Genomic DNA, 15,343 nt, shown 5'->3' with positions numbered 1-15,343 from the left:
AGCCATCACTGGTATACATGATTTAATAGCATAAGCAATAGCACTTACAGTAGACTTATACACCGCTTCATAGGGCTTTACAACCCTCTCTAAGCAGTGTACAGAGTCAGTGGCAGGCTTGAAGATCCAGTGCAAAGATGGCTTCCAGGCTTGACAGTCAGCATATTTCCTCTCCAACAATCTGAGTTCTCATTTTACCGACCTCAGAAAGCTGGAAGGCTGAGTCAACCTTGAGCCAGTCAGAATTGAACTCCTGGCAATGATAATGCTGGACAGCATTACTTCGTCTGTTGTGTGGATGTTTGAGTAGTTTAGGGGTGGGGAATTGTGGTGAGTGGGAGTGTGTTTGGGGATTGTTATGTGTGTTGGACCTAGTCTTTGGGTGTTAAGTGAATTTCATTGTAAGGGTATACTGTGTATACACGTACAATGACAATAAAGTTATTATTATATTATTAAGAGTTGGCTTCCAATACTGCATTGTAACCACTGCACCGCCGCCGCTATAATAGGTTAGGGTTGTTAAAATAACTCACCTTATTTATTGCTCCTTAGATTTAGGTTGTTGCACTGCCTGTTTGTTCATTATTTCTTCTCCTTTTGCTGCTTGTAGGAGCTGGTGGGAAGCAATCCTCCGCAAAGGAACTGGAAAGGAATTGCAATTGCTCTACTTGTGATTCTGGTTATCTGCTCCTTGATTGTCACTTCTGTTATCTTGCTGACACCAGGTATTTATATAATCTTTAGCCTTTGTTGATGTTATTGTTCTAATTCCAGAATCTTCCCAAAGGCATTTTAAAAAGGTCTGATTATATTCCGTTGGGCTGAAAGATCAATCCTGTGATGAGATACTCTAAGTCCTGTTCTTTTGAGTCCTGTTAATCTTCAATAAAAGGTTGGATTTGGTTTTTTTTTTTTAAAAAAATAATATCAGGAATATACATGCGTATATCAAAGAATGGTAGGCATCCATATCCTACATAAAAAGAACTGCTCAAGTGAGATAGCAACTAATCTTCCCCACAGAGGTCATTCTCAACTTATAACCACAATTGGGTCCCGAATTTCAATCATAAGTTGTTGGGGTCATAAATCGAGACACACACATATGACCAGCCCCAGTTTTTAAATTTGTTTTTGCAGTGAACATTTAGCAAATAAGACAATCATTAAAATAATCCATTCTTCGAATGGGTGGGGTATTTCCCCCCCCCAAAAAAAACTGGCAAAAAAAAATTACAAATTCTGTTCATGTGACTAGAAGGCACTGCAACCAACTGTAAATGTGGGCCAGTTGCCAAGTTGAAATGCAATCATGTGACTACAGGAGGATAACACAATTTTTATGTATTTATTACATTTGTTTATTACGTTTTATTTATTTATTTTATATATATTTGCTATCCATCTCGTCACAGGTGATTCTGGGCGACTTATGTTGGCTGAAAGTGCATTGCAGGCCATAAAGTCCTAATTTTTGAGGCTTTTTATAAGTCCAAACAGTCATTAAAAGATTAATTGTAAATCAAGGGTTACCTACATATTCAGTTGTATTGCCAAAACAATGACTTACAAAACTCAATTGACATATTCAGGGCCGTAAAGCAAATTGCCTTCCATTTAATGAAGCCATTTGTGCATTTAGTGCAATTGATGGTAATTCCTTAGATTCTATGACGGAGTGTTTTTTTAGCATCTATCCTCCGCTTCTTCACATTGGAAAAAGGCAGAATTGGAGATTGGATCCACTAAAGCAGGTGATCTGCCACCAAATTGTCATCTATGGGGTGATTCTTGGAAGATTTCGTTTTATGATTGGTCAGTAGCACTCATTTATACAGGGATTCTCCAACTTGGTAGTTCTGCAACCTCTTGCAATGATAAATGAACTATTGATGCTCTCCCTAAGCAATTTCATTAGCGCTAAGAATGGGGCAGTGGTGAAATGCAGCCGGTTCTATCAGGCTCGGGCGAACTGGTAGCGCCGGTGGCGGGAGGCTCCACCCACCCAGCCAGACGTCATCACATCCCATTTTTTATGTTCTGCACATGCGCAGAAGGTCCTGCGCTTGCGCAGAGGTGTCACGCACAAGCAAAGCGAGCGAGCGCACTCCTATTTGCAAACTGGTAGCGAAGGTAAGTGGATTTCACCCCTGGAATGGGGATAAATAAACACACTTACCAAGTTCAATAATATGTCAGTGTATCTAACAAAAATCACAGAGACCCCCTGCCATATTACAAACAAGAGAAAAAAGTTGAAAATTGAACTACTCGGTGAAAAGAATGTCTGAAGTCCAGCAGTATCTTTAAAACTCCACCCTATATTCACTCTGGAATAACATTTGCTGTCTGGAGCAACAGTTGCAGAAAAGGTCCATGTTTCCGCTGCCCAGGATGAGTGAAGGTAAACGCCAGCTGCACTCAAGCACTAGGCTGCATGCTATGCAGGTAGTCCTCGACTTACAACAGTTCATTTAGTGACCGTTCAAAGGGACAACAGCACTGAAAAAATTGACTTATGACCGTTTTTCAGGGTTACAATCGTTGTAACATCTCCATGATCACGTGATCAAAATTCAGATGCTTGGCAATTGGTTCATGTACTTATGACCGTTGCGGTATCCCAAGGTCACATGATCTCCTTTTACAATCTTCTGACAAGCAAAATCTATGGGGAAGCCAGATTCACTTAACAACCGGGTTACCAACTGCAGTGATTTACTTAACAACCATGGCAAGAAAAGTCATAAAATCGGGCACTTAACTAATGTCTTAACTTAACAACAGAAATGTTGGGCTTGATAGTGGTAGTGAGTTGAGGATGACCTGTACTTATTAGGTCTGAATCCCTGCAAGACTATATGGGAGCCGTATAAAATCATGCTCCAGGCCTTTTCCCCTCCTCCATCTGGAAGTGATTCGATTCTAGGGACATGTACCATGGACACCCAGAGCTGAATCCCTCAAGATCAAATTGAACTCCTGTAATGGCATGTAACAAAGACCTTGGAATACGAAGCACAGAGATGCTGTCTAGACCAGGGCTCTCCAACCTTGGCAACTTTAAGCTAAGGAACGATCAGATACACTTACATAATGGGTGGAGAAAGGCTCAGAACAGACCCTCCCTAACTTCTCAGACTGTCAGAGTGATGGTAGGAGATTTGTACTTTTAGACTTTTCAAGGTTCTATTAATGTAGCCTTATGGTAAAGTAGAATTAGCTCATGTGGCCATGTTTCCATCTGGTTTGCTTGGGAAGACTGATCTTCATTTTGCAAGTCTCATTTTCTCTCTTCCAAAGAGAAGAATTTAAGGAAGGGTCTCTGATCCTCAAGAAACACCACTCTATGCTGGGCCAAGGTGTCATTGTAACACCAGCAAGAGGATGCATGTCTCCCCAAAACATGCCTCCAAATGAGATCCACTATCACTTAACAGCACCCTTTAAAATACCTGCTTTTAATTTTACCTGGAAAGTGAGGTCTTGTGATTAGACTTTTTTATACCTAGTTTTCTTGTTTCCTTCCCTTCCTTGTTAAAGTCATCAAGTACCTTAACAAACATTTGGTAACTGGTGTCAGGGTTCCCACGGATGCCCTAATGAAATCATGAGCCTCGAGCCAAGCTTCAAAAGAAATCCAGTTATTTATTAGGAGCTCCATGTTGGCACGTTCCAAGTGAAGCCAACCGTGACCCCACGTAATTTATGGCCGAGACTTGACCCTGTTTCCCCCCTCCCCCCAGGGTGTGTCATCAGTCACATTCACCAACAGAGCATTTTTGCAGGTTGTAGAGATCACTCCCCTCCAGCCGCTGTGGGTAACCCTGGAAGACAGCCTTGAGAGAGATATGTCTGGAATGTGGTTTTGTTTTGGGCTGCCGTGTTGCTTCACCGTTTTCCCATCCCCCTTATCTATGGCAACTCGAGAGCAGGCCAGGGATGCTTTGTGAGTTGACATTTGGTCTGCACCTCCTCTCTCTCACTCATCCAAGATCCCATTTTAAAATGAAATAATCTCTTTAAATGATTCAGTTATAGGTCACCCCTCAATCCGAAGGACAATATTAGAGGTAACACTCAACCCTAAATGCATTTCCATGCATAGGAGTTCATTGACATTAATGGGGCCATTTCCAAATCAAAATATTTAAAAACCAGGTTCTTGTATCAAACGATTAAAGGAGTATTGTATTGCTGGGCACCTTTTCTATCCAACAACTTTTACTTATTATGCGGGCCACACACATCCCTATTTAAAGATGCCATAAACAGTTTCCTTTGAGCCAATTAATGGAGAGGAAAATGGCTTTTCACTTCAGTAGTCCCAAAGTACTCCAGCCACTTAAGATTCAGCCATGAAGCCTGCTTCATTTCATTAATAGGCACACACACTTCCATTTGTACTACATGCTAATGGTTTAGTTCTAAGAGCCATTGCAGCACACTAATCAAAAGGGAAGGGAAGGACTATGCAAATCAAAGAAGGACGTCACAACAAGGATGAAAAGGCTATGCAAAATAAATCACAGCATTGCAAGGGTTTTGGGGGGGGGATTGCACCTATGCAAATGAAGGCATGGTATCAGAGGAGTTACAAATGGGCTATGCCCATGAAAGCATGACATCAGAGCACCAAGAGATTTTTGTACACCTGTCAGATGAGGCAGAACCATCTCTACACTCATCTCTTGGCTCATTGGCCACAGTTGACAGAGCAAGGAACGAATGAATTATTTACCAGCATATAGGAACCTGTAGAAATTTTTTTTCAGATGATCTACTACCTCATTAAATTGTATCATATGGAAGGTAAGTCTTAAGGTGCTTTCTTAAATTACATTTCTGACTCAGACTCAAGTTTCCTTTGGCTGACTATTGTCTTGATTGTGGTTTGTCCTCCATCTCCTTAAGGTTACTCTTACAGGCTGGTACTATTAGATTGGTGTAATTTTCCATGGAAGAGACATATAACATCTGGTCTGATCTATTGCTGGCTCTTTCTTCAGTATGTATTTACATTGGGTTTACATAAAGCTTAGAGTGAAGTCAAGCATACAATAAATTCTTTGACTGTGATGTACCAAGTGATAAACTACCATTGCCTTCCTCCCCTACAACAATTTCAAGGACCCACATTTCATTATCTGCAAACATAGGTATCCTTACTTAGTGGTCATAGTTGAGACCGACAATTCCATTGCTAAGCAATACTATCACTAAGGAAACATCATGAGACTATGACACTTAATGTCCTCACTTTTGCGATGGTCATTAACCAAGACCTCATATGACTGCCACTTAATGATGTTACTACCAGCTTCTCCAATGACTCTACTTGTCAAAAGCTAATTGTGAAGCACAATGTTCTTCAGTGGCCATAGGATCCCGGCATGGTCATAAATGCTCACAGGCTGTGAAGCAACCAAATGTTGATATATGACCACGAGGTTATTATGACAGTCGTAAATACAAAGACAAGTCATAATGTTTGTTTATCAATGTGGTCGTAACTTTGGTTATTAAAGGAGGCAATCCTTAAGCGAGGTCTACCTACACTGGAGCTCCAACATAGGAAGGCACACACACTGGAATATTTATGTGCTTTAGTCTCAGTGACATTGTCAGCCTACCAGGTAAACTGGAGAAGAAATAAACTCCACCAGAAGAGTAAAATTGAGATTGCCTATAAAACCAAACCTTGCAAATCTGATTGTTCTGTGCATTCTGCTTCTTATAGTTCAATGAATCAGCAAAGTGTCTCTTCTGAAGGATATCTGGACATTCTGGCCTTTAAAAATACAATTTGTGGCAACTGTACCTGAGTGACTGAGAATCTTCACTGACATATTGCCACACACTTTAGGAAAGAAACCCTGGGTGGGCTTCAAAATGTTAGCAAGAGGTTCTCTGCACGGTTGCTGGGTGGAGGTGGCCATTGTTGATGTGGCCTAGTCAGCATCCTGCACCACGATGGGGGAGGGGGGGTTGCCCTCCCCGGACTCCAGAGGCTTTCCTTAAGCTTCTGGGAGAGCGAAAATAGCCTCCCCAGGCTCCGGAGGCCCTCTGGAGGCCAGAAACGGGCCCAAACTTCCCAAACTTCCGGTAGGCCCATTTTTTGCCCTCCTCGAGCCTCTGCTTGCACCCTGCAATTACCTGCATTCAGAATTGGCCATGTGGGGACTCCTAGGAGGGGCAGGGTGGGAGGGGCTGGGACAGTCAGGAGTGGGATTTGGGGGTTCTTTGAACTGCACAGAATCTTAGCTAGAGGTTCTCCCGAACCCCTGCGAACCCCCAGCAGTCCACCCCGGAAGAAACCCTGAGGTTGGCACGGAAATACCCCTATGAATTTTAGGAGTTGGTAATTCCAGTGACTCTCTTGCCTACTCAGATTCCCCTAATGAACTTGCTTGGATCGAAGAAGCTGCTGGGATGGACAGCAAAACATCTCAAACCAACAAGAAAATAAGTCCAGTTACTTATTAAACTTGCAGAGAATTCTAGAGCTAAAATTCAGTTTTCTGCTGTCATTGCTTTAAGACTAATTCAGATCCGACCTGACATGTGTTTTATGCAAAATGGTTTTACAAGTTGGTGCAAAACTATTGATTTTATTTTTATAGTTTCACAGCTGCCCCTTATATTCATTCTGCCCTATTTTCACCCCATTGTCTCACAAGGAATGTTGTAAAGTTGTCTTGTGTTGGGTCGGTGGTAAAACACTTTCACTGACATTTTAGCTGAGCCTTCCATCTTGTGCTTATAAGTATTATCCCAGCTGTACTTCATACATTCCAAGCTGCAAATGGAAAAGATCTCTCCTTATTAGATCAACAGTAATGCAATAAAAAGTTCTAATAAATCCCATGTACATCTATCCAATATTGCTAATTCAGAAGGAAAATGGATAACTTGTCTCATTTGTTGAATGGGCAGGTAAATTGCAAATTAGTCATAATGGATATTTTCCCCCCTCTTGATTTACAGTTGAAGATAATAGCCAGTCTCAGAAGAAGAAAATTACAGTGGAAGATCTATTCAGCGAAGATTTCAAAATTCATGACCCAGAGGCTAAATGGATAAGTGGTAAGTCTTGCAATCACGTATAAAAATAACTTCCTACACCATTTGTTTCAAGCACTTCTCTTGCCTGGAGTGTTTCATTGTATTATTCAGCTGAGCAAAATTTTATAAAGAGATTCTGTATGAGTCAAACCTTTTTATCCAGTGAGCATAGTGATGCCGCAACTGGCAACATCTTCGCAATATTATGAAGCACAAGTATCCCTTTGGGCTTTATAAATAAGATGTCGCTAAGAGCTGAACTAGAAAACTTTATTTTTTTAAACAAAAAATAAGTTATGTCTCCATAAAAATAGGGGGAGGGGAAAGGAGGTATTCTAGAGTAATACATTGAAAATGAAATATTCCATGGATTAGTAGAAGCTAAACATCAGTATAGTGAAACTAAGAAGTGTAAAAGCTTTTTATCTAGGTTTAACTACAAAATGACGACGCAAATAAAAAGGTTTTAATCTGTTGTCAAAAAGAGTATTATAATCAGGGTATGTCTCAGAGGAACGCATACCAAAGTAAGGGTGTTAGCATTGCCAGAAAGATTTTTTTTCCCCATATGGAGAAAAGAACTTTACAAATAAGAATATACAGAAGCTGCTTTTGATTCGTTGATGGAGCTGTTTTGGGACTTAAGCTGCTGGATGGATAGTTGTGAAGATAAAACAAGAAAAGTACCCAGAATTCCTTACAAGAAGGACAGGAGGCACAAAGTGGATAAAATGAGACAGAATGAGAGACAGATTTGGAATATAGAATCTCCTCTTCCTTGTTCTCCTCCTTCCTTCCTCCCCTCCCTCTTCCTCCTCTCTCTCCCGCTCCCTCCTCCTCCCTTTGATGACATATTCTGAGTTTCTGCCTTCCCAGCCTGTAGATTTGCTTTGCCTGTGATTCCAGGTTTCTGTACCCAACATTTTTTAAAAATCCAGCCCTCTCTGGCCCACCGTGTTTTCCATGAGTTAATCCTGCATTGTTCAAACCTGTAACAAAAATATAATTCGGCACATTACAATTTATATCTGCTTCCCATCATATCAACACCAAGGATGCCCAAATGGAACATTTGACTCCTGTTTTTTTAAATGGCTCTAAAATCTTCAGATGAGAAGCGTGCCAAATGTTTTTTAATTTCACCTATATAATCCTCACTTAGGAGTGTAACATCTTGTTACTCATATATTCTGTTGCTTAATATTTATTTAGTGGTAAAGCCTCGAGAGGAAGTAAAACAAAAGCACTGTTAACCAGCTGCTCTCTTACAATTTTAGAACCAAGTCTGGGGAGTGTGAGCAGATGTTCCAGTCACCACAAGGATAAACACACAGATAGTCCTCAACTTATGACCACAAATGAAAATTTCTGTGGCTAAGCAAGGCAGTTGTTAAATGAGTTTTGCTTCATTTTATGATCTTTTGCCAAAGTTGTTAAGTGAACCTGGCTTCCCCATTGACTTTGTCATAAGTCTTTGAAGAAGGTGATCACATGATCCCAGGACACTGCAACCATCATAAATATATGTCAGTTGCCAAGCATCACATGATCACATGATGCTGCAAAGGTTGTGCGAAGACCAGTCATAAGTCACTTTTTTCAGTGCTGTTGTAACTTTGAATGTCACTAAATAAATGCATGTAAGTCGAGGACTAGCTGTATAGCACAATTAATTTAATAAAAAGATACTATTATTGAAATAGCTAGATTTATTCTTACGGTGGACAGTCAGGCATTCTTCTCAGTCAGAGTATGGAAATTACTTGAAGTAGTACCTGAGTGACTACAAACTTCATGACCTCACTTCAACAGACAGCAGCTAGAAGGTCCATCATACATCTGTGTTTATTTAGATATAAATCCCATGGACATGACCCCTAGTAAGTGCAGGGATTTCACATCAATCTCTGTTAGTGTACTGAGATTTTGGGACCAAATTGTGTGGTGTGTAGATTACCATGTAACGATTCAAAATCTTGGGTGCAATAATGAATAGTTTAAAATGATCATGCTGTGAGAGGGTTCCTGGATCTACTAACTATATTTCTTCTCAAAAGGCTTCATCAAACCACTTTTCTTTCCATCATTCTCCATTACAGTCCCTGCCTGTCAAGACCTACCCAGATGTAGACTAATTTTCCTTAGAGAATTAGGGATGCTGTCACTAATTTTAATCATGTAAATGTTTAAAAAGATGTTGAGACTCTAGAAAGAGTGCAGAGAAGAGCAACGAAGATGATTAGGGGACTGGAGGCTAAAACGTATGAAAAACGGTTGCAGGAACTTGGAATGTGTAGTCTAACGAAAAGAAGGACTAGGGGAGATATGATAGCAGTGTTCCAATATCTCAGGGGCTGCCACAAAGAGTTGGGAGTCAAGCTATTCTCCAAAGCACCTGAGGGCAAGACAAGAAGCAACAGGTGGAAACTAATCAAGGAGAGAAGCAACATAGAACTAAGGAGAAATTTCCTGACAGTTAGAACAATTAATCAGTGGAAGAACTTGCCTCCAAAAAAGTTGCAAATGCTCCAACACTCGAAGTTTTTAAGAAGATGTTGGATAACTGCTGTCCAACATGTGCCATCAGCCAAACAATGCCAACTGGTGACACCCAGGGGGAGAGCCTTCTCTGTGGGGGCACCAGCCCTCTGGAATGAGCTCCCCCTAGAGGTTCGTACGATCCCTGACCTGCGTACCTTTCGCTGCGCCCTGAAGACCCTTCTGTTCCAACGAGCTGGGCTGGCCTAATATGAATTTTATAATGGGTGTATGTTAGTTTTTTAATTTGTGGACCAAATTTTTATATATTCGATTTTAAATTGTTTTTAAATTTTGTAAATTTATATGTGTTTTAATATGGCTGTACACCGCCCTGAGTCCTTCGGGAGAAGGGCGGTATAGATAAACATAAACATAAACATAAACATAAACATAAACATAAACATAAACATAAACTATTTGTCTGAAGTGGTGTAGGGTTTTCTGCCTAAGTATGGGGTTGGACTAGAAGACCTCCAAGGTCCCTTCCAACTCTGTTATTCTATTCTAAAAGTGAATAAAAGTATATTTGAGGGCCTGGTACATTTTTGGGACTGTGGGAGTGGAGATAACTAGAGCCAGTTTAGTGTTGTGGTAAAAATGTTTGCCTAGAAACCTTGAGGCTCAGAGGTAGGAAAGCCAATTTGGTGACCTTGGGCCAGTCACTCTCTCTTGCCCAACTCACCTCATAGGTGGTGGTTGTGAGGAAAATAGGAGATGACGTATTATGTATGCTCGTCATGTTGGGTTTCTTATAAAGTAATAAAGGTAGGATAAGAATCTAATAAATATAAAGGCAGGATAAAAATCTAATGAATATATATAAATTAAAGCCTTGGATCTTCTGGCACACAAGACTGCCAGAATTATGAAGAAATTTCCACATACAAGGTGGATCAAGACTCTGGTAAGACTGGAATTTCCAGAACTGCTATAAAGACACCTGGTTGATGCCTACATTGGATACCAGTTTAACATTTTCTTCGTTCAGCACTGCTGATATTGGACAGCTCCCTATCAATTGAAGCCTTTGGGTCCTACAAGGGTACTACTTGCAGGAAGAGTGGGAAATTGGGGCCCCATAGCAATGGGAACTAAAATTGCAAATACTGTTCCTGGCTTTTACTTTTGTAAAGGAAAACATCTTTATAAGCTATAAACCCAAGAGACCATGGATAAATGCTCGGTTCTATCTATTCCTTCTGTCATCTTGGTTTCCGTCTCAAATGCTTCCTTTTCATTAAGCCATGCTAGAGGTAAAGAAGTTGCCCAGGGCCCCATATAATGTATGTTTTTTATTCTTGTTTTTGGCTGAAAAGAATCGAGCTGTGTGTCTCATTAACAGGTTGAAAAGACTGAAGGTTGATCTGGCACTGAAAAAGATCTATAGTGAGCTGTCATTGGGAGAGCTGTTACATAAATGTCAGACGGCTTCGGAGCTGAATGGCTTAGCCTTTTGCTGCTGCTTTCTATTAGGATGTGTCCGATTCTCAGTTATTTTTTGTGTAAAAGCTCAGAAGATCTCTGTTGTATAACTTAGCATTCTTTCCAGTCTATGAGTCCTGAATTACAGAGATGGGCATCTTGCCGAAAGAAATAAATTAAATGCCACCATGTTCATCCGAGGTCATCAGAACAATTCTGTAGCCTTAATTAAGACTTGAATAACCCCTGTGGGGCTGACAAATGTGGTTATTATACTCATTTTACAGCTGGGTAAACAACAAAACAGAATGATGTCTTTAAGGTCATCAGCAAAGCAGTGTAGAGTTGGGAATATAATACAGTGCACCATTTTGATAGACACTATTATAAACCACTTTCATCTTTATTACAGTAATGGCCAAAATTGTTGAAACCTTTTGGGGAAAGTGTATTTTTGAGGTTTGATGGCTAATAACACCATTTTTATTTTTATTTTTTGGAGGTTCGAGCTAATCATATTTCACTGTTGGAATGGCCTAGGAATAGCCCAGACCTTAACCCAATTGAAAATCTATAGAGCTGACTAAAGAAATATGTTAATCAGAAGTGACCCAGCAATAAAACCCAGTTAATAGAAGCAATCATTCAATCTTGGTTTCACATTATAACAGCTGCAGAACTAAAAGACTTGGTTCACTCTAGTGGTGAAACCCAATTTTTTTTACTACCGGTTCTGTGGCTTGGTGGGCATGGCTTGGTGGGTGTGGCAGGGGAAGGATACTGCAAAATCTCCATTCCCACTCCACTCTGGGGCAAGCCAGAGGTTTGCCAGTTCTCCAAACTACTCAAAATTTCCACTACCATTTCTCCAGAACCGGTCAGAACCTGCTGGATTTCACTTCTGGTTCACTAAAGGGTACCCAACTAAGTATTAATTGATGTGATAAGTTTTGTATATCTCATTTTTTCTATGTACTTCACTTTTCTTCTTTATACTGTAACTGCTATTCTAATAGCAAATCCTTCATAAAAGTTATTGCATTACATTCTTGATTACATTGTCTTTCCATTGATATATAATTTTATGGCACTATTCCAAAAAAAGTGGTGTAATTAGCTAGTTTTAGAAAATACACTTTTCCCAAAAGGTTTCCACAATTTTGGCCACTAATGTAATTTCGATCTAGTCTTGGATTCCATTACATGATAACCTAGTTAATGGACATCAGTACTAGAATCCATTAAAATGAGCACTGAATTGATGAATGAAAGTCTTATTTGAGAACTCAAGAAAATAATCTTAAAAAGTACCATGATGGTATTTCCTTGAATGCAGATGGATTAAGTTCTGAAAGATTAGTTAATTGTGTTTATATACATTTAAGGGAAGATGGCAGACCATGAGTGGCTGAAGCATTTAATATTTCCATTTTTCAAAACAGAAAAGCTACTGTCCTTGCCAATATGTGGGGGTGAATCCTCCTGGAGAATCTTTCCATCTGGCTATAAAATAAGAAGTGAGATAGATACTATGCTCATGAAATTCACAGTCCTATGTAGGTGATTGTATAAAATATTTCTGGGCCTTTGGTTGCAGATTAGTAACATTTTCTTTTACAGATTTTTAATTAATTAAGGGGAAAAAACTAACACGTTATGTTTTTTTTTTTTAATTTGATTTATATGCCGCCCTTTTCCGGAGACTCAGGGCGGCTTACAATGCGTTAAGCAATAGCCTTCATACTTTTGTATATTTATACAAAGTCAGCTTATTGCCTCCACAAACTGGGTCCACAATTTACCTACATTAGAAAGGATGGAAGGCTGAGTCAACCTTGAGCCTGGGGAGATTCGAACCTGCAGTAATTGCAGGCAGCTGGATGTTAAATGCTGCCTTAGGAGGCATTAGCCTCCTACGCCACTCAGGCTCCTGTATGTGGAGATTCTCAGTCATCCAAGTCATAGTTGTCTCAAACGTGCTTTTTCAAAAGGAACTGTGTTTTTTTTCCTTCAGGAAGAAGAAGAAAACTTTTTGCTTCTGTCAGAACTAATATTTCCGTCTCCCCCACCATCAAGCCAGAACTGATAAAGCTTCTTGGATGAGAAGCAAAACCTTTTCTTCTAGTTGCCTTTTGAAAAAGCGGATTACAGATTAACAGAGTTGGAAGGGGCCCTATAGGTCATCTAGCCCAACCGCTCACCCAAGCAGGAGACCCTACACCCGTGATGGCGAACCTATGGCACACATGCCACAGGTGGCACGCGGAGCCACATCTGTGGGCACGCGAGCGTTGCCCTAGCTCAGCTCCAGCGTGCATGTGTATACCAACCAGCTGATTTTCTGGCCTTCTGGGCCCAACAGAAGTTGGCAAACGGGCTGTTCCTGGCCACCGGAGGGCCTCCGGGGGAGTGGGGAAGGCCATTTTCGCCCTCCCCAGGCTCCTAGAAAACTTCTGGAGCCTGGGGAGGGTGAAAAATGGGCCTACCAGGCCCACCATGCCATCACATGCCAAAAGTGGGAGGAGTGCAGAGGGGTCGTGCGTGGGGTGCGGGATGCATTGAATTATGGGTGTGGGCACGCACTCGCGCGACCCCTCCCGCTCCCCCCGCTTTTGGCACGCGACAGCAAAAAGCTTAGCCATCACTGCCCTACACCATTTCTGACAAATGGCAGTCCAATCTCTTCTTGAAAGCTTCCAGTGATGAAGCTCCCACAATTTCCGAAGGCAACTTCTGTTCCATTGATTGCTTGTTCTCACTATCAGAAAATTTCTCCTTATTTCTAGGTTGACTCTCTCCTTGATCAGTTTCCATCCATTATTCCTTGTCTGGCCTTCAGGTCCTTTGAAAAATAGCTTGACCCCTTCCTCTCTGTGGTAGCCCCTCAGATATTGGAAACTTCTGTCATGTCTCCCCTGGTTCTTCTCTTCACTAGACTAGCCATGCCCAGTTCCTGTAACCGTTTGAAACCTTTGAAACTATCAGGTTATGGTAAAAAAACTGTCAAGTTGCCTTTTTTAAAAAGCATCTTTGAGACTATGAGGTTATGGTCTAACAATTCACCGCTTCTCAGTCCCTACTTCTTCTTAGTAATTACTGAAGACCAAAGTATTCCATGGATAAGTGGCACAGCAGATAATACACTTCAGGGTAGTTTGTCTTGAACTTACGATAGATAACTATATAAAAAAAATCCAAGTATTATAATAGGGAACTTGTTAAATTATATAGGGGGCTCCAAGATGAAAAGTGAACAGAACAGGACCAAATTTAGTATTGGGGGGGCGGGGGGGGGAGAAATCCAAAAAAGTTGAGAAGGAAAATTCTAGGTGAAAGACGAAGAAATCCTTAGGAGAGGTAATTGGACAGAAGCCCTTATATTGCACTGTTCCATTCTAGCTGGCAAGAATTCCATAAGCCAAGATTCCTGTGCTTTTCCTAACTTGTGAGTGGCTATAACCATGGCAAGATGGCAAGTTTGCAAACTGGCAATCGTTGGTGTGTGCATACATGCAGTCCAATGTAGGGGTTCTTGTGTTTTTTTTTCACAGTACTTAAGATAATTTATCTTGCATTTCTTTATGTAACAGAGCCTTATTGCATTTTTTAAACAATAAAACAGTTGAAGCTTTATTGTGTTTAGATGTGTGGGCAGGACATGAGTGATTTGTGGATTACTCCCTATGGTTCTTTATCACCTTTATAAAAAGCCTTGATACTTCAACAACAATAATAAAGACTTCACCTGAATCAAAATGACACATAGCTAGTTTTTCATTGTGTACCTAATTCAACAATAAAGCATGGATTGTGTGTGTGGGTTGTTGTCACTTTCCAAGCTTTGGAGGTGAAGAATACGAATCAATTATCAAGTTAACGCTTCCTCCCTTCCTTTACTTCCTCCCTCCCACCCTCCCTCCCTCCTTCCCTTCCCTCCCTCTTTCTCTTTATATTTCTCCTTCCTTCCTCTTTCTTTTCTCTCTTTATCTTCCTTCCTTCCTTCCTTCCTCCCTCCCTTCCTTCCTTCCTTTCTTTCACCACATAGCCTCTCACCTTTGACTCATCCAATCCTGATTTACTTCCATAATAAGGCTACATCAGTTGATGTACTTTTTAAAAACTGTGTTACATTGCATGGAACTTCTTTTCAAGGACTTCTAGGTCAGATTAAATTTGGCCATTTGTTGTTGTTTTTTGTGATTTCTGCAGACAACATTTTTTTCTCATACAGTTTATGGTTCCTAGGTCCAAAAAGTTGACTTCCCTACCAGGCAAAGCACTGCTTACCCACACATTATGTCCTCCAGCCTGA

General features: G+C 40.7%; 1 protein-coding gene across 4 annotated transcripts in view; it reads left to right on the top strand.

The window, feature by feature from the left end:
• Positions 1–15,343, top strand: part of DPP6 (dipeptidyl peptidase like 6) — a 545,144-nt gene that overhangs the window by 344,417 nt on the left and 185,384 nt on the right. For all 4 annotated transcript variants that reach the window (XM_034401660.3, XM_060683461.2, XM_034401658.3 and 1 more), the window contains exons 2-3: positions 614–728; positions 6,991–7,089. In XM_034401660.3, coding sequence (XP_034257551.1) covers positions 614–728; positions 6,991–7,089 — 214 coding nt within the window. The remainder of the gene's footprint in view (positions 1–613; positions 729–6,990; positions 7,090–15,343) is intronic.

Source organism: Pantherophis guttatus, chromosome 4, assembly GCF_059756535.1.
Source record: "Pantherophis guttatus breed Tessera chromosome 4, ASM5975653v1, whole genome shotgun sequence".
Classification (NCBI taxonomy): domain Eukaryota; kingdom Metazoa; phylum Chordata; class Lepidosauria; order Squamata; family Colubridae; genus Pantherophis; species Pantherophis guttatus.
The sequence above is the reverse complement of the archived record's forward strand: the minus strand, read 5'-3'. Positions and strand labels throughout refer to the sequence as shown.